Source organism: Anabrus simplex, chromosome 2, assembly GCF_040414725.1.
Source record: "Anabrus simplex isolate iqAnaSimp1 chromosome 2, ASM4041472v1, whole genome shotgun sequence".
Classification (NCBI taxonomy): domain Eukaryota; kingdom Metazoa; phylum Arthropoda; class Insecta; order Orthoptera; family Tettigoniidae; genus Anabrus; species Anabrus simplex.
The window spans coordinates 271,446,880-271,467,320 of record NC_090266.1 but is presented as its reverse complement, the minus strand read 5'-3'; the positions used below and the strand labels follow the sequence as shown (position 1 = coordinate 271,467,320).

At 34.7% G+C, this 20,441-nt stretch overlaps 1 protein-coding gene across 1 annotated transcript in view; it reads right to left on the bottom strand.

Moving 5' to 3' along the window:
* Gcn2 (eukaryotic translation initiation factor 2 alpha kinase Gcn2) overlaps window positions 1-20,441 on the bottom strand; it is a 731,408-nt gene that overhangs the window by 20,704 nt on the left and 690,263 nt on the right. Inside the window, exon 25 of the mRNA XM_067140578.2 lies at window positions 7,567-7,786. Within this exon, the coding sequence (XP_066996679.1) occupies window positions 7,567-7,786 (220 nt within the window). The remainder of the gene's footprint in view (window positions 1-7,566; window positions 7,787-20,441) is intronic.

Sequence of the window (20,441 nt, the reverse complement as noted above, 5' to 3'; positions counted from 1 at the left end):
GAACTGAAATGTTAAAACATTTTGTAATAGGCCTATATTATTTCTGAACATTTAATGTAATGTACTGAAAAGGTGGACACCTCCTCCTTTAAACAATTACAGAAGCTAACCACAATGAGACCAGGAAAAGGTCCAAGGAACTCAAGATAGAGTTCAGCAAGAAAATGAAGGATTACTGGGCCAACAGGAAATTTCAAGGTACCAACAAGAAAGCAGCCACCAAACCTACCACCAAGAAAACTAGAGGCGGCAAATAACGACAACAACACAGCTAAAACACAAGCACTGTGGTCCACAGGAGGCCCAAATGAACTTTGAATTTTTTAATTGGTTTTATGCCCCACTAACTACATTTATGGATTTCAGAAACACTGATGTGCCAGACTTCTGAGCTGCAGGAGTTCTCTTACAAGCCAATAAATCAACCAGCGGGAGGTAGCCATATTTGAGCTGAGACTGAATCCACCAAGTTAGGGTCAGAAACCCATATTTATTAAATCGGTTCTTGTAAGAATTCTGTACTGTACGGAATACCATTAGTACAATTTACGAACTTCATTGTATAGATCCGTATTGATACATTTAAAACTAAGAAACACACATCACTTTACAAGTGAACTATTTAATTAAACAGCATATTAAATATAAATAGGGACGTTTTGTCTCTATTTGAGACGTCATCAGCCATAAAATCAAGTGGTACATTACAAAACTCAAAAATCAGAAACTGAAAAAAATGGAAGAACCCAATGCCTTTTAAGGACATATTTGAGAAAGGCAAAAGATATAATATAAAAACATTTACACAAAATGACTCACTTCTTGCAGAAGCTTTTGTTGTCTTCAATGCTAAAAAATGAAATATAATTTTAAATACGACAAGCCTACCATAACGTTTCGTATGGAATCAATGTCCATTATTGCTGTCCGTATCTAAAACGGAAGTTCCTTTTGAACTGTTGAGAAAATATTGGAGGACAAATATACACATACTAGCAAGATACCTGTGCTTTGCTATGGTATTATACTGAAATTTATAATTGAATGCTTAACGTTTTATATATAATTCTCCGAAATTCACGATCTGACTCGTTTTCTGAGAGAATCCGTTAAAATTCGCGATCTGACTCATTATCTGAGAGATTACGGCAAAGTTCTTCCCATTTTTCAATCTTTCTTTCCACCAATCGATTTCGTACTTCCCGGGCTAGGTCCAGGTATTCCACCCGGTCAATTGGGTCCCTAAATCTTTGCCGTCTTTTCCTATAAGCATTTTTAATATGGATCAAATCCTTGAGGAGATCTGGCGTGGTATCGTCTTGGGTGCCTTGGCGGTACTGAACCCGCGTGCGGACTGTATTCGTAGTCATTACCCGGTCAGGACCCGTTTCCAACGCGCTCCGCACATTTTGACGATGGTCCAGAACATTATTGTTATTATTATAGATGTTCAGGACCCCACAGTAAGATGCAAGACCACTACTTGGCGGTAAATTACATCTGCTGCCATTGTCATTGCTGACTATGTGACCAGCACTATCGTCGCGCGTAGGCAAGTACGCGGCATTTCTGGCGATACGAATGATATACCTCCATGCATTATTGACATTATTACAGAGGTGAACAATTGCACTGTCAATATCATTCCTATAGTTTATTTCAAATGTGTTTAAATTTTTATTTATATACCAAGAGAATCTACTGTAATCTAAGTACGTTCTTCAAAGGAAAAGGTGGCTCTTGGAAACGAACCCAGGAAAGATTAAATATGATCGTTTTATGATCAGATTAAGTACAGTGAAAATCCACAGTCTGTTTCCAGTCATTTGACCGGGTCAGAAATTGAATGAATGAATGAAGCCCCATGTAGCGGCAAGGATAGGAATCATGCCGGCTGCCGAAGCCTGTTGCACTCCTCTGGGTCAATGATTAATAAATGACAAATTAAATTATATTGAAGAGTGTTGCTGGAATGAATGATGACAGGGAAAACCTGAGTACCCAGAGAAATACCTGACCCGCCTCCACTTTGTCCAGCACAAATCTCACATGGAGAGACCGGGATTTGAACCATGGAACACAGCGGTAAGAGGCCGGTGCGCTGCCGCCTGAGTCACGAAGGCTCCTATTAAGTACATTATGAACAGTAAAATCAATTGGTCTCAACTCTTTTTCACCCCGCCGCCGTTAAGGTGATTCCACCCCCCACCCAAAAAAAAGAAGGCATGTTTCTTTATGTTTGTTACGGGGTTACCCGTGGAATGTAGAGGTGAAAGAAGGTGCCGGGGTGAATGGGTCTAACTACAATGTCAAGAATTGAATTTAAAACGTAAACTGAAGGTTATATTTTTGAAAAACAACTTAACAAATTTTCACTTAGTGAGATAACAATGACATTTCAGGTACAAAATAGCAATTTGGAAACAAGACTTAGAAAATCCAAGATTTCAGAACTTTAACACTCTTGAGCTTCAAGCCCCTAGTTTTACAATTTTTGAGCTCCCAGCTCAAATTTACAGATGACCACCAATTTGTTTAAAGGGCAGAAATCCCCTAATTCACAGAGCACTTGCTCCCCGAAATTACAACACCTAGCCTTCAAGAGGCATTCATTAATCTTACAAAAACTTTGAAAAAGAGCTAACAGGCTCTCAGTTTTCCAAGCCTACTCAAGGCAACATCAACTTACAAATTCTGGCCTCTGAAGGCACAACTTACAATAGGAAAATGATTATACAGGGGTATTTAATACCCAACCTACTGGGCCTTCACGTGAAAGGAAAAACGGTTAAATAAATGGCCCAAACACAAAATGAATGGAGGTGAATGCTTGCACTCCTAGATATGAGCACTTAAAACCCAAAGGGCACTAGGCCGGAGATACAGGGGCTATTCCCAAACTACTGAGGTGACTCATATAAGGATAAATTAATGCATTACGGAAAGGAAGAAAGCCAGTTACAAACATAGTCACCTCAAACCAAGATGAAGGGGAGCTCGAGAGGGTACATCACTCTCTATCCCCGATTTACAGTTAAAGATTTATGAAGTTTTTACATTAGCCAGCAGAAAGTTACATTTTTAGGAAAACAAGGTTACATAGTTAATGATTCAGACCTTTACCTCAGGTTAAACTGCGGAGCTAGCAAGAAATAAAGATGTTATGTGGCCATTACCTTGTCGGTGTACTGCTGCCTGATGAAAGAGCCCGCCACCTGCTTTGACACACACACACACACGCACGCACGCACGCACGCACGCACGCACGCACGCACGCACGCACACTCTAGTTCAGATAACAATCAATTGGCCAAGAGACGTGAAAATCCGCAGTTTATAAACCCTCGGGGAAAGTTCGAGATCATTCAAGATGAAACTAGCCACACCCTCTCACTTTATTGGTGAATTTAAAAATGACACTGAAAATCAAAGAAGAAGTAGAAGAAGAAGACTGTGATTGGTAGAAAATTAATTACCGAAATTAGGGATTGGCTGGATTCAAAACTGGTGGAAAGAAAAGATAAATATTGCCAACCCAAAAATAAATGAACATCAATTAGGAAAAAATTTACGAATACAAAGCTTCTTTAAATCAAAAGTTCTTTCACTTCACACCAGGGTGCATGATCGTAGTTTTTAGCTGTGACATCTATGGAAGAATGTCCAAATTTCCTGATGAATGACAAACAAAACAAGCAGAAATACAGTCAGTTCATGAAACTTCACAATAACAAAATTATATCAAATTTCTGCGGTGACATCTTCTGAGTAAATTTATAAGTTGGTCTAGTTTCTATTTAACGATTTCTCCAGTAGAGGAGTTCATTTAGGCGCTAGATTTAAATGCGCGGCGTTAGGGTGTACCTCCCGGTACAATGTTTAAAGGAGATTCCAAATACTATGTTAACGCCTGTTACCTTCAGTTTTGAGATGTAAGTATCCCCATAAAAATAATTCACTTTTTCGCTCTTTTCACAATCTACCACCCCAAGCGAATTTTCCAGCAACAAATACTTGTTTCTTTAAAAGTAAAGGATCTTCTAAATACCACTTATCACGACTCTAGCATCTTCAGTTTTTGAGATTTGTGTCCTCATAAAAGTAATTAACCTCCTTTTCACTCCCACCCCCAAGAGGATTTCCCCTCCAAAACGCGCTGGTCTTTGTTTTTAAAGGAGATCCAAATACCAATTTTCATGTCTGTAACAACTTTAGTTTTTATTAGAAGTAAGGATCCTCATACAATTAATTCAAATAATTTTTCAATTCTTTCACCTGCATTCATTGGATTTTCCGAGAATACGTGTTTCTTTACTTTTAAATCAGATTCCAAATACCAGATTTCACGTCTGCAACATCTTCAGTTTTTGAGATATCAGTATCCTGATTAAAATAATTCAACCCCATTTTCAGTCACTTTAACCCTGCCCAACCAAGTGGTTTTACTGCAAACAATAAATAAAAGTTTCTTTATTTTTAAAGAGATATAAAATACCATTTTTCACTCCTGTATATGTTAGGTTTTGAGATAAACTACTGAAGTTCTCATTTTAAAATTTCACCCTTTTTTTAGTTCCCCTTTAGTGGATTTTCCAAAAACAAATCACCTATGTTTCTTTACTTTTACAGGAGATTCCAAATACTAATGTTTATGTCTGTAATATTTTACATTTCAGAGATGTACTGGAGATAATGTATTTCTAAATATTCACCACAATTTGTCACTCCTGTTTAACCCCATTAATTGAATATTCCAAAAACAAAAAAATACGTGTTTTTTATTTGTAAGGAGATCCCAGATACCAATTTTCAGGTCTGTAATATCTTCAGTTTCTGAGATATAAGTGTCCTCATTAAAGGCATTCAATCCATTTTTCTTCCCTTTTCACCCCTCCTATTGCGATTTTCAGAGAACAAAAAAATACGTGTTTCTTTATTTTTAAAGGAGATTCTAAATATCAATTTTTAAATCTGAAAACTTTTAAAGTTTTGAGATATAGATACACTCATTTAAAAATTTCACCCCCCTTTTCACCCCCCACTATTTGGATTTTCCAAAAACAAAAAATACGTGTTTATTTATTTTTAAAGGAGATCCCAAATACCAATTATCAGGTCTGTAATATCTTCAGTTTCTGAAATATAAGTAGCCTCATTAAAGGCATTCAACCCCCTTTACACCCTTTTTCACCCCTCATATATGGATTTTCCTAAAACAAAAAAATATGTGTTCCTTTATTTTTTAAAGGAGATTCTAAATACCAATTTTTACATCTGTAAACTTTTAAAGTTCTGAGATGGAATATCCAAAAATCCGCCCTTAGCAAGCACCTACATCGTAATATAAATGTATCCCCAAAATTTCATTTCTTTATGTCCAGTAGTTTTGGCTCGGCGATGATGAATCATAATACCAATATAATGGTCTGTTATTGGACATTATAAATTTTCCAGCTAACTCATTCTTGGTTGCCTGCATTTCGCCCTCGCGTGCTAAGTTGGGCTCGTCAGTTGGGACTTAGCACACCTCCCAAGACGCAAGGCTAGTGCATACTGTGGAGGCCAACGCCAAGGGGAATGTTTTCATTCCCCTTCCCAAAGGGAAGGGGCTGGCCACCTAGAAGGTTACGCCTTCTCTCTGGCCAGGAGATTTGGCGGGGTTAGGGGATTGGTGGTGTTGGAAGATGAAAAAGGGGGAGCTTTGATTTGGTGATTTGTAGATGTGGCCTCTTGGCTAAGGGGTGCAGCGTCTGTTCTTTGCTTTTTATTATGCTTGTGTTACAGATACATGAATTAGGTTTACAATAATTTAGAATGAGGTACAATAATATTACATTACAGTAGTTTAGAATTTATTGTTGGGAGTTAGGGAAGAGGAATTGAATGATTTGTTGATATAGGGAGGAGAAGTTGAGCAGGGATGTAAGTAGTACATGGAGAAGGTAGGAATAGTTGCGTGGGTTTGGTAGGTGGGTTGGAGGTTGGGAAGCCGGGGGTGGTTACCAGAGTTGGTAGGGCGGGTGGGGGGTTGCGGGGGGAGATCGAGAAGACTCCACTCGATGGTGGCGGCCGAAGGGTTTTATCCCCTGCTGGATTAGTCGCTGAGCTTCTTCTGATGTCTGGATCTGGAGTCTCAGCATAAAGGTGGGTCCGGCTTCATTGTAGATCCTGGTTGCGCGTTTTAGATGGAGTCCTGTGAGTCGTAGTTCATGGCTGATGAGGCCACTGCATAGGCTACTTGAAGCCACCAGCAGTGCCAATGCACTATGAGAGCTATGTCTCATTTCCAAAAATTGATGCCTGGCTGGCCATCAGATGATATAGATGTTGATTCCCATAGGGAACTTAAAATATTTGACCTGAATGAGTGAAATTATAATACCAATATAATGGTCCGTTATTGGACATTATAAATTTTCCAGCTAACTCATTCTTGTTTGCCTGCGTTTCGCCCTCGTGTGCTAAGTTGGGCTCGTCAGTTGGGACTTAGCACACCTCCCAACACGCAAGACTAGTGCATACCCTGGAGGCCACTGCATAGGCTACTTGAAGCCACCAGCAGTGCCAATGCACTATGAGAGCTATGTCTCATTTCGGTCGGTCGGTCGGTCGGTCAGGACATGTTCTTTTATATATATATAGATTTATGAAGTAAATTAACACTTCTTGCAAACAATCTTTCTGCAAAGTTAAATATGTTGACCTTACTTGAAAAACGTTGCAAGCATTGTTGGAATCGGGTAGTTTCAGTGTGTTGACTGGGGAGATCAAAATTCTGGCCTCGGAAAAGGATTGGTACTAAATCCATATCAGAACATTTAAAAGCATTCACTTGTAGAATTTTCTTTCAAATTGAGCTACAACTACAACACGCGCAGTAGCGTGGCGAGAAGCAGTCAGAGCGAGGCTCTGTCTAAACCAACTATAGGGAGTTTCTTGTATGGTAAGCTTTTACGTCATACAATCATGACGGCTTCTCTTTTCTTAGACATCCGAAGGTTTTAAACCTATTAATTTTTGTATCTCTTTCTTTCTAGACCATGTCCTTTTCAAAAAGGAAATTCTTAAGATTTAAGCCACAAATATGGTGGTCATGCAGTGCTGGTTTTTGCCATACGACAGGCAGTCTCAGAAGGCTTCTGATTTCTTCTACCAGAATAGCTCAATTTGAAGCCACAACAACTCCGTGTACGAACTTGCCTCCGGAGAAGATCCAAGGGCTGTTTGACACTATTCTGAACTGCATAAGGGAGGTGGGAGGGACACTCTACTGACCCAGCACCAACTTTCCACCTGTAACTGCCAACAGCCTTGTCTCTTTTATCCCATATTGTAATCAGTTCAATAAAGGCACATGATCTTTCAACATATGTAGTTTCATTCCCTTTCAACCACTCCTTCTGGGAACTTAACTTTTTTTGTCATGCAGTGTATAAAAATTAATACTTCCAAATATCATTTTTCTGTATTTTACCTCATAATAAATATAAGTTTTCTGCAACAGGATTCTGAAACAGCAAATGTAACAAAATTGCATGAATTAAATAATATGCAAAAGGGTCATACCTGATTTTCGTATCGACGGCGTGTGTTGGCATTGGGTTTCCCTGATGTCAAAATGGAGAAATTAACCAGGGGACTACCAGCTGGTATCTCAGAACTTGAATATACTTTACTTTCAGCTCGCAAAAGTACTGGATTCGATTCACTAGCATCATTACTGGAACGGATCAATCGCAGCAAGCAGTCTACTAACTCTGATGAATTCACTTTCCTCTCTTGAAATCTATAAAATTCATTAATGAAAGTCTATTTAAAAAAAACATTTTAAAATGATTTTAACACAATTTCACACAGCTGATGATTGCAAATAAATTGATACAAGCTTTCTTCTATTGTTTATAAGTTTCATTTCCGTATTGATGGATATTACTCTACATAAAAACAATATATATACAATTCTCCACCTTATCAATACGAATTTATTTTACATTACAAATATTCAAGACTAGTTTCGACCCCTATGGGGTCATCCTCAGTTGACATGCATTGTAAATTGTTCATAAAAACATCACGTATAGTGGTAAAAGTTAGACTAGTTTAGGCTGATCATTAATGTTTGGTATGTCTAGTATATGACTAGTGTGCATTGTTCATAAAGACATATATTACCTTACTGCTACTACTATCCAATTTTAAGTTATATAGTATGGAACACAGATATGTTTGTGTAACTCAACAGTGACAAGTTCAAATATTTACAGAATTGGCTGTTGATTAGTCACATGATATTACAGAACACAGGCTTGAACATTTTTGATTTAAGTGTCAGTGCAACATCTTGCTTTTATACATACTAGAAGCTAAATTCATTTTGTAAAGTCATTACATTCTGATTGGAACTTAGTGTGAGGTTAAAGTTGAATAAAATTATATGCTAATGTGGACATTAAAATATTGTTAAAATGGGCATATAATCAAAAACAATGGTATGTATGCCACACATGTCTAGTATAAAAACTCATTACATTGATGCTGTTAGTGTGCAGTACAGCATATACACTGATTTGGCATAAATGGATTTGTATATATATTGTTCCAACAAAGTGGATCCATAAAAATATAAGATGTATAGGTAATTAGTATTATAATGATCCACTGCAAATTAGGTAATGCTGTTGTTTATCTGAAGATCTATTGGCAGCTACAGATATTAAAGTTATTAAAAATGTTAATGGAACATGTTTTCTTCCGTAGACGCGATGTTTAAGATTGGTGGCATTAGTCAAATATGATGAAAGTTATGCGTCTTGGTGCACGTTGGTTAGTTCTGGAAGCTTGTATGTAATGAGAAACCAAGGTGGAGTGTCTGGAAATAGAAATAAAAGTGTGATAATGTTGTGGATAGAAAGTGTGATAGTGAAACGTATGTCGTTTACTTACGTAAAGTGCTGGAGCCGTGCGTTCTTAGTAGCTGCCTGTTGGGATCTGGTGCGCGTAGCTCTGAGATTGTAGTTAGCGGCGGTGGAGGGGAGGTTTGGGGGGATAGGTGGAGTGTTAGTAATAGGAGTGGGGTTGGAGGGGGGAGGGTTTTGAGGCGGTTGATTTGAACATATCGATTTTTGCTTGTTTATTCTTTTGATATAGAAATCTTTTAATAAGGGAATTACTGCATGAAAAAGGATGTTATTTCTGTCTATACTTTCATTTAGGTTGGAGTTTGGATTCACATATTTGTCTAAATTTATGTAAAATTCTTCTATTATACTGAGTAAGGGACTTTTTGGGTTCATGTTAAGGATTTGCATGTCGTTCTTAATGTCTGTGAAATTATGTTTTTGATCGTCAATATGCTGACCCATAGCCGAAAAATGTCTGTGCTTGACGGCGTTTACATGTTCATTATATCGTATTAAAAAACTTCTACCGGTAAGTCCTATATAGCTGGCTTGGCAGTCGTTACATTTTAGGCGATAGACTCCTGAATGATTGTATTTATTCGTGTTATTAACTAATTTGGAATTGTATAGTATGTTGGTGTTGTTGCGTGCCGTTTTATATGCTATTTTTAGGCCTTGTTTTTTGAAGATGTTTGTTATGGGATGTATATGGTTATTGTTATAAGTAAACAGTGCATATTCTTTTTTATTTTTAGTGATTCTAGTTAGCTTGGTTTTAGGTTGGTTTTTGACTTTATTGATGATCCGGTTTATCATTTCTCTTTTGTATCCATTTTGTTTTGCTATTTCATGGATTGTGTTTAGTTCTTTATTTAGATTTTCTTTTGAAAGTGGAATGTTGTATGCTCTATGAATCATACTATAGTATGCAGCTCTTTTATGGGTATGTGGGTGGGTGGAGTCTATCTTTATTGTATTTGATGTATGGGTAGGTTTCCTATATATGTTGTATGTTAGGTGGTTGTTATGTCTGGTTATGGATATATCTAGGTAGTTTATGGTGTTGTTGTGTTCAGTGTCCATGGTAAATTTAATGTGGGGATCTATTTTATTTAGTTGTTCTAGGATTATGTTTTCATTAGTATGTCTGTTGTCCATGATTATAAATGCATCATCGACAAACCTGCACCAATAGATTATATTTTCTATTTTTTTAATTTCTTGATGTTCTAAGTGATCCATATATATATCAGCTATTATGCCTGATATTGGTGATCCCATAGGTAATCCTTTTTGTTGATAAATAGTGTCATGGAACTTGAAATAGTTGTTATTGATAGCAAATTGTAGAAGTTTAATAAATTCATCTATTTCCAATTTGCTTAGCTTACTGTGGTTATAAAGGTTGGATTCTATGATAGTGATAGTTTTTTGTGTGGGTATATTAGGATACATGTTTGTTATATCATATGTAGCTAGCTTGTAAAAATGTTCTATTCTAATATTCTTAGTAATGTTGCAGAAATCTATTGAGTTTTTTATGGTTTTGTTTGCTTGAAAAACATAATGTTTTTTGAGGAATTTTTGTATGTATTTGGATAATTTATAAATAGGGCTTGGTCTATAATTTATTATGGGTCTCATAGGAATGTTGTTTTTATGGATCTTAGGATAAGCTTTAGCTGTAGGTATCCCTGGATTCATAGTGGTTAATTTTGCAGTTTCCTGTTCGTTCATAAGAAAATTGGTGTTTTTTAGGAGAATTTTTAAGTTTTTCTGGATACTGTTAGTGGGATCTTTAGTCTTAATTTGAAAGGTTTCATCTTGAAAGCAGGTTTTTGTTTTTGTTATATATTCCTCTTTATCCATAATAACTGTAGTGTTTCCTTTATCTGCCTTTGTTACTATTAGGTTATTTTGCTGTATTTTATTTTTGAGTACCTTAATTTGTGTTTGGTTTGTGATATCTTGATTCTGAGGTTTTTGAGTGATCTTATCAACATATTGTGGTAGTGTTTTTTTGATTTCATATCTAATTTCATTTTGTTTTTCTTGGGGTATTTTATTTAGGGCATTTTCTGTTTCAGTAATAATGGTGGCTATGTTTTCAAATACTGAATTGTTTTTCCAGTTATGTTTTGGTCCCTTGCTCAGTATAATTGTTTCTTTTTCATTGAATGTTGTGTTAGTTAGGTTTTGGAGTGGGGGATGGAAAATATGTTGGTTGTTATCAGTAGAAACAGTAATATGTTGTCTATGTTGTATATGGTTGGTTTGATTTAGTGATGTCTTGAGTGCGTTAAGTTTCTTGTTTAAGGTATTCTGCTTCTGTATGGCTATGTTTTCTATCTTTTCGTTAGTTATTTGTTGGAAATTGCTCCAGTATGTGTGTGGTAGCTCATGTGAGGCTTTAAGGTGCGCTTCATACATTTGTGTGTTTAGGTGTTGTTTTTTCCTATACATGAATTTAATTTCTTCTTTCAGCCATATTCGATTGGTTTTGTTTTGGGTATTTTGGGTTTGATATGTGCTTCTATGTTTATTATTATATTTCCTAAGAAATTTAGGAGTTAGATTATTAAGTAGGCATTGTTTTAAGAAAGTGATGTTTTTGACAATATTTGTGATCTTAATCTTCAGATTTTGATATCTGTGTGCTATTCTTCTTGCCTGGTTGGCTTTTCCACTATTGTTTATAAGTTTCATTTCCGTATTGATGGATATTACTCTACATAAAAACAATATATATACAATTCTCCACCTTATCAATACGAATTTATTTTACATTACAAATATTCAAGACTAGTTTCGACCCCTATGGGGTCATCCTCAGTTGACATGCATTGTAAATTGTTCATAAAAACATCACGTATAGTGGTAAAAGTTAGACTAGTTTAGGCTGATCATTAATGTTTGGTATGTCTAGTATATGACTAGTGTGCATTGTTCATAAAGACATATATTACCTTACTGCTACTACTATCCAATTTTAAGTTATATAGTATGGAACACAGATATGTTTGTGTAACTCAACAGTGACAAGTTCAAATATTTACAGAATTGGCTGTTGATTAGTCACATGATATTACAGAACACAGGCTTGAACATTTTTGATTTAAGTGTCAGTGCAACATCTTGCTTTTATACATACTAGAAGCTAAATTCATTTTGTAAAGTCATTACATTCTGATTGGAACTTAGTGTGAGGTTAAAGTTGAATAAAATTATATGCTAATGTGGACATTAAAATATTGTTAAAATGGGCATATAATCAAAAACAATGGTATGTATGCCACACATGTCTAGTATAAAAACTCATTACATTGATGCTGTTAGTGTGCAGTACAGCATATACACTGATTTGGCATAAATGGATTTGTATATATATTGTTCCAACAAAGTGGATCCATAAAAATATAAGATGTATAGGTAATTAGTATTATAATGATCCACTGCAAATTAGGTAATGCTGTTGTTTATCTGAAGATCTATTGGCAGCTACAGATATTAAAGTTATTAAAAATGTTAATGGAACATGTTTTCTTCCGTAGACGCGATGTTTAAGATTGGTGGCATTAGTCAAATATGATGAAAGTTATGCGTCTTGGTGCACGTTGGTTAGTTCTGGAAGCTTGTATGTAATGAGAAACCAAGGTGGAGTGTCTGGAAATAGAAATAAAAGTGTGATAATGTTGTGGATAGAAAGTGTGATAGTGAAACGTATGTCGTTTACTTACGTAAAGTGCTGGAGCCGTGCGTTCTTAGTAGCTGCCTGTTGGGATCTGGTGCGCGTAGCTCTGAGATTGTAGTTAGCGGCGGTGGAGGGGAGGTAGGTGGAGTGTTAGTAATAGGAGTGGGGTTGGAGGGGGGAGGGTTTTGAGGCGGTTGATTTGAACATATCGATTTTTGCTTGTTTATTCTTTTGATATAGAAATCTTTTAATAAGGGAATTACTGCATGAAAAAGGATGTTATTTCTGTCTATACTTTCATTTAGGTTGGAGTTTGGATTCACATATTTGTCTAAATTTATGTAAAATTCTTCTATTATACTGAGTAAGGGACTTTTTGGGTTCATGTTAAGGATTTGCATGTCGTTCTTAATGTCTGTGAAATTATGTTTTTGATCGTCAATATGCTGACCCATAGCCGAAAAATGTCTGTGCTTGACGGCGTTTACATGTTCATTATATCGTATTAAAAAACTTCTACCGGTAAGTCCTATATAGCTGGCTTGGCAGTCGTTACATTTTAGGCGATAGACTCCTGAATGATTGTATTTATTCGTGTTATTAACTAATTTGGAATTGTATAGTATGTTGGTGTTGTTGCGTGCCGTTTTATATGCTATTTTTAGGCCTTGTTTTTTGAAGATGTTTGTTATGGGATGTATATGGTTATTGTTATAAGTAAACAGTGCATATTCTTTTTTATTTTTAGTGATTCTAGTTAGCTTGGTTTTAGGTTGGTTTTTGACTTTATTGATGATCCGGTTTATCATTTCTCTTTTGTATCCATTTTGTTTTGCTATTTCATGGATTGTGTTTAGTTCTTTATTTAGATTTTCTTTTGAAAGTGGAATGTTGTATGCTCTATGAATCATACTATAGTATGCAGCTCTTTTATGGGTATGTGGGTGGGTGGAGTCTATCTTTATTGTATTTGATGTATGGGTAGGTTTCCTATATATGTTGTATGTTAGGTGGTTGTTATGTCTGGTTATGGATATATCTAGGTAGTTTATGGTGTTGTTGTGTTCAGTGTCCATGGTAAATTTAATGTGGGGATCTATTTTATTTAGTTGTTCTAGGATTATGTTTTCATTAGTATGTCTGTTGTCCATGATTATAAATGCATCATCGACAAACCTGCACCAATAGATTATATTTTCTATTTTTTTAATTTCTTGATGTTCTAAGTGATCCATATATATATCAGCTATTATGCCTGATATTGGTGATCCCATAGGTAATCCTTTTTGTTGATAAATAGTGTCATGGAACTTGAAATAGTTGTTATTGATAGCAAATTGTAGAAGTTTAATAAATTCATCTATTTCCAATTTGCTTAGCTTACTGTGGTTATAAAGGTTGGATTCTATGATAGTGATAGTTTTTTGTGTGGGTATATTAGGATACATGTTTATTATATCATATGTAGCTAGCTTGTAAAAATGTTCTATTCTAATATTCTTAGTAATGTTGCAGAAATCTATTGAGTTTTTTATGGTTTTGTTTGCTTGAAAAACATAATGGTTTTTGAGGAATTTTTGTATGTATTTGGATAATTTATAAATAGGGCTTGGTCTATAATTTATTATGGGTCTCATAGGAATGTTGTTTTTATGGATCTTAGGATAAGCTTTAGCTGTAGGTATCCCTGGATTCATAGTGGTTAATTTTGCAGTTTCCTGTTCGTTCATAAGAAAATTGGTGTTTTTTAGGAGAATTTTTAAGTTTTTCTGGATACTGTTAGTGGGATCTTTAGTCTTAATTTGAAAGGTTTCATCTTGAAAGCAGGTTTTTGTTTTTGTTATATATTCCTCTTTATCCATAATAACTGTAGTGTTTCCTTTATCTGCCTTTGTTACTATTAGGTTATTTTGCTGTATTTTATTTTTGAGTACCTTAATTTGTGTTTGGTTTGTGATATCTTGATTCTGAGGTTTTTGAGTGATCTTATCAACATATTGTGGTAGTGTTTTTTTGATTTCATATCTAATTTCATTTTGTTTTTCTTGGGGTATTTTATTTAGGGCATTTTCTGTTTCAGTAATAATGGTGGCTATGTTTTCAAATACTGAATTGTTTTTCCAGTTATGTTTTGGTCCCTTGCTCAGTATAATTGTTTCTTTTTCATTGAATGTTGTGTTAGTTAGGTTTTGGAGTGGGGGATGGAAAATATGTTGGTTGTTATCAGTAGAAACAGTAATATGTTGTCTATGTTGTATATGGTTGGTTTGATTTAGTGATGTCTTGAGTGCGTTAAGTTTCTTGTTTAAGGTATTCTGCTTCTGTATGGCTATGTTTTCTATCTTTTCGTTAGTTATTTGTTGGAAATTGCTCCAGTATGTGTGTGGTAGCTCATGTGAGGCTTTAAGGTGCGCTTCATACATTTGTGTGTTTAGGTGTTGTTTTTTCCTATACATGAATTTAATTTCTTCTTTCAGCCATATTCGATTGGTTTTGTTTTGGGTATTTTGGGTTTGATATGTGCTTCTATGTTTATTATTATATTTCCTAAGAAATTTAGGAGTTAGATTATTAAGTAGGCATTGTTTTAAGAAAGTGATGTTTTTGACAATATTTGTGATCTTAATCTTCAGATTTTGATATCTGTGTGCTATTCTTCTTGCCTGGTTGGCTTTTCCACTATTGTTTATAAGTTTCATTTCCGTATTGATGGATATTACTCTACATAAAAACAATATATATACAATTCTCCACCTTATCAATACGAATTTATTTTACATTACAAATATTCAAGACTAGTTTCGACCCCTATGGGGTCATCCTCAGTTGACATGCATTGTAAATTGTTCATAAAAACATCACGTATAGTGGTAAAAGTTAGACTAGTTTAGGCTGATCATTAATGTTTGGTATGTCTAGTATATGACTAGTGTGCATTGTTCATAAAGACATATATTACCTTACTGCTACTACTATCCAATTTTAAGTTATATAGTATGGAACACAGATATGTTTGTGTAACTCAACAGTGACAAGTTCAAATATTTACAGAATTGGCTGTTGATTAGTCACATGATATTACAGAACACAGGCTTGAACATTTTTGATTTAAGTGTCAGTGCAACATCTTGCTTTTATACATACTAGAAGCTAAATTCATTTTGTAAAGTCATTACATTCTGATTGGAACTTAGTGTGAGGTTAAAGTTGAATAAAATTATATGCTAATGTGGACATTAAAATATTGTTAAAATGGGCATATAATCAAAAACAATGGTATGTATGCCACACATGTCTAGTATAAAAACTCATTACATTGATGCTGTTAGTGTGCAGTACAGCATATACACTGATTTGGCATAAATGGATTTGTATATATATTGTTCCAACAAAGTGGATCCATAAAAATATAAGATGTATAGGTAATTAGTATTATAATGATCCACTGCAAATTAGGTAATGCTGTTGTTTATCTGAAGATCTATTGGCAGCTACAGATATTAAAGTTATTAAAAATGTTAATGGAACATGTTTTCTTCCGTAGACGCGATGTTTAAGATTGGTGGCATTAGTCAAATATGATGAAAGTTATGCGTCTTGGTGCACGTTGGTTAGTTCTGGAAGCTTGTATGTAATGAGAAACCAAGGTGGAGTGTCTGGAAATAGAAATAAAAGTGTGATAATGTTGTGGATAGAAAGTGTGATAGTGAAACGTATGTCGTTTACTTACGTAAAGTGCTGGAGCCGTGCGTTCTTAGTAGCTGCCTGTTGGGATCTGGTGCGCGTAGCTCTGAGATTGTAGTTAGCGGCGGTGGAGGGGAGGTAGGTGGAGTGTTAGTAATAGGAGTGGGGTTGGAGGGGGGAGGGTTTTGAGGCGGTTGATTTGAACATATCGATTTTTGCTTGTTTATTCTTTTGATATAGAAATCTTTTAATAAGGGAATTACTGCATGAAAAAGGATGTTATTTCTGTCTATACTTTCATTTAGGTTGGAGTTTGGATTCACATATTTGTCTAAATTTATGTAAAATTCTTCTATTATACTGAGTAAGGGACTTTTTGGGTTCATGTTAAGGATTTGCATGTCGTTCTTAATGTCTGTGAAATTATGTTTTTGATCGTCAATATGCTGACCCATAGCCGAAAAATGTCTGTGCTTGACGGCGTTTACATGTTCATTATATCGTATTAAAAAACTTCTACCGGTAAGTCCTATATAGCTGGCTTGGCAGTCGTTACATTTTAGGCGATAGACTCCTGAATGATTGTATTTATTCGTGTTATTAACTAATTTGGAATTGTATAGTATGTTGGTGTTGTTGCGTGCCGTTTTATATGCTATTTTTAGGCCTTGTTTTTTGAAGATGTTTGTTATGGGATGTATATGGTTATTGTTATAAGTAAACAGTGCATATTCTTTTTTATTTTTAGTGATTCTAGTTAGCTTGGTTTTAGGTTGGTTTTTGACTTTATTGATGATCCGGTTTATCATTTCTCTTTTGTATCCATTTTGTTTTGCTATTTCATGGATTGTGTTTAGTTCTTTATTTAGATTTTCTTTTGAAAGTGGAATGTTGTATGCTCTATGAATCATACTATAGTATGCAGCTCTTTTATGGGTATGTGGGTGGGTGGAGTCTATCTTTATTGTATTTGATGTATGGGTAGGTTTCCTATATATGTTGTATGTTAGGTGGTTGTTATGTCTGGTTATGGATATATCTAGGTAGTTTATGGTGTTGTTGTGTTCAGTGTCCATGGTAAATTTAATGTGGGGATCTATTTTATTTAGTTGTTCTAGGATTATGTTTTCATTAGTATGTCTGTTGTCCATGATTATAAATGCATCATCGACAAACCTGCACCAATAGATTATATTTTCTATTTTTTTAATTTCTTGATGTTCTAAGTGATCCATATATATATCAGCTATTATGCCTGATATTGGTGATCCCATAGGTAATCCTTTTTGTTGATAAATAGTGTCATGGAACTTGAAATAGTTGTTATTGATAGCAAATTGTAGAAGTTTAATAAATTCATCTATTTCCAATTTGCTTAGCTTACTGTGGTTATAAAGGTTGGATTCTATGATAGTGATAGTTTTTTGTGTGGGTATATTAGGATACATGTTTATTATATCATATGTAGCTAGCTTGTAAAAATGTTCTATTCTAATATTCTTAGTAATGTTGCAGAAATCTATTGAGTTTTTTATGGTTTTGTTTGCTTGAAAAACATAATGGTTTTTGAGGAATTTTTGTATGTATTTGGATAATTTATAAATAGGGCTTGGTCTATAATTTATTATGGGTCTCATAGGAATGTTGTTTTTATGGATCTTAGGATAAGCTTTAGCTGTAGGTATCCCTGGATTCATAGTGGTTAATTTTGCAGTTTCCTGTTCGTTCATAAGAAAATTGGTGTTTTTTAGGAGAATTTTTAAGTTTTTCTGGATACTGTTAGTGGGATCTTTAGTCTTAATTTGAAAGGTTTCATCTTGAAAGCAGGTTTTTGTTTTTGTTATATATTCCTCTTTATCCATAATAACTGTAGTGTTTCCTTTATCTGCCTTTGTTACTATTAGGTTATTTTGCTGTATTTTATTTTTGAGTACCTTAATTTGTGTTTGGTTTGTGATATCTTGATTCTGAGGTTTTTGAGTGATCTTATCAACATATTGTGGTAGTGTTTTTTTGATTTCATATCTAATTTCATTTTGTTTTTCTTGGGGTATTTTATTTAGGGCATTTTCTGTTTCAGTAATAATGGTGGCTATGTTTTCAAATACTGAATTGTTTTTCCAGTTATGTTTTGGTCCCTTGCTCAGTATAATTGTTTCTTTTTCATTGAATGTTGTGTTAGTTAGGTTTTGGAGTGGGGGATGGAAAATATGTTGGTTGTTATCAGTAGAAACAGTAATATGTTGTCTATGTTGTATATGGTTGGTTTGATTTAGTGATGTCTTGAGTGCGTTAAGTTTCTTGTTTAAGGTATTCTGCTTCTGTATGGCTATGTTTTCTATCTTTTCGTTAGTTATTTGTTGGAAATTGCTCCAGTATGTGTGTGGTAGCTCATGTGAGGCTTTAAGGTGCGCTTCATACATTTGTGTGTTTAGGTGTTGTTTTTTCCTATACATGAATTTAATTTCTTCTTTCAGCCATATTCGATTGGTTTTGTTTTGGGTATTTTGGGTTTGATATGTGCTTCTATGTTTATTATTATATTTCCTAAGAAATTTAGGAGTTAGATTATTAAGTAGGCATTGTTTTAAGAAAGTGATGTTTTTGACAATATTTGTGATCTTAATCTTCAGATTTTGATATCTGTGTGCTATTCTTCTTGCCTGGTTGGCTTTTCCACTATTGTTTATAAGTTTCATTTCCGTATTGATGGATATTACTCTACATAAAAACAATATATATACAATTCTCCACCTTATCAATACGAATTTATTTTACATTACAAATATTCAAGACTAGTTTCGACCCCTATGGGGTCATCCTCAGTTGACATGCATTGTAAATTGTTCATAAAAACATCACGTATAGTGGTAAAAGTTAGACTAGTTTAGGCTGATCATTAATGTTTGGTATGTCTAGTATATGACTAGTGTGCATTGTTCATAAAGACATATATTACCTTACTGCTACTACTATCCAATTTTAAGTTATATAGTATGGAACACAGATATGTTTGTGTAACTCAACAGTGACAAGTTCAAATATTTACAGAATTGGCTGTTGATTAGTCACATGATATTACAGAACACAGGCTTGAACATTTTTGATTTAAGTGTCAGTGCAACATCTTGCTTTTATACATACTAGAAGCTAAATTCATTTTGTAAAGTCATTACATTCTGATTGGAACTTAGTGTGAGGTTAAAGTTGAATAAAATTATATGCTAATGTGGACATTAAAATATTGTTAAAATGGGCATATAATCAAAAACAATGGTATGTATGCCACACATGTCTAGTATAAAAACTCATTACATTGATGCTGTTAGTGTGCAGTACAGCATATACACTGATTTGGCATAAATGGATTTGTATATATATTGTTCCAACAAAGTGGATCCATAAAAATATAAGATGTATAGGTAATTAGTATTATAATGATCCACTGCAAATTAGGTAATGCTGTTGTTTATCTGAAGATCTATTGGCAGCTACAGATATTAAAGTTATTAAAAATGTTAATGGAACATGTTTTCTTCCGTAGACGCGATGTTTAAGATTGGTGGCATTAGTCAAATATGATGAAAGTTATGCGTCTTGGTGCACGTTGGTTAGTTCTGGAAGCTTGTATGTAATGAGAAACCAAGGTGGAGTGTCTGGAAATAGAAATAAAAGTGTGATAATGTTGTGGATAGAAAGTGTGATAGTGAAACGTATGTCGTTTACTTACGTAAAGTGCTGGAGCCGTGCGTTCTTAGTAGCTGCCTGTTGGGATCTGGTGCGCGTAGCTCTGAGATTGTAGTTAGCGGCGGTGGAGGGGAGGTAGGTGGAGTGTTAGTAATAGGAGTGGGGTTGGAGGGGGGAGGGTTTTGAGGCGGTTGATTTGAACATATCGATTTTTGCTTGTTTATTCTTTTGATATAGAAATCTTTTAATAAGGGAATTACTGCATGAAAAAGGATGTTATTTCTGTCTATACTTTCATTTAGGTTGGAGTTTGGATTCACATATTTGTCTAAATTTATGTAAAATTCTTCTATTATACTGAGTAAGGGACTTTTTGGGTTCATGTTAAGGATTTGCATGTCGTTCTTAATGTCTGTGAAATTATGTTTTTGATCGTCAATATGCTGACCCATAGCCGAAAAATGTCTGTGCTTGACGGC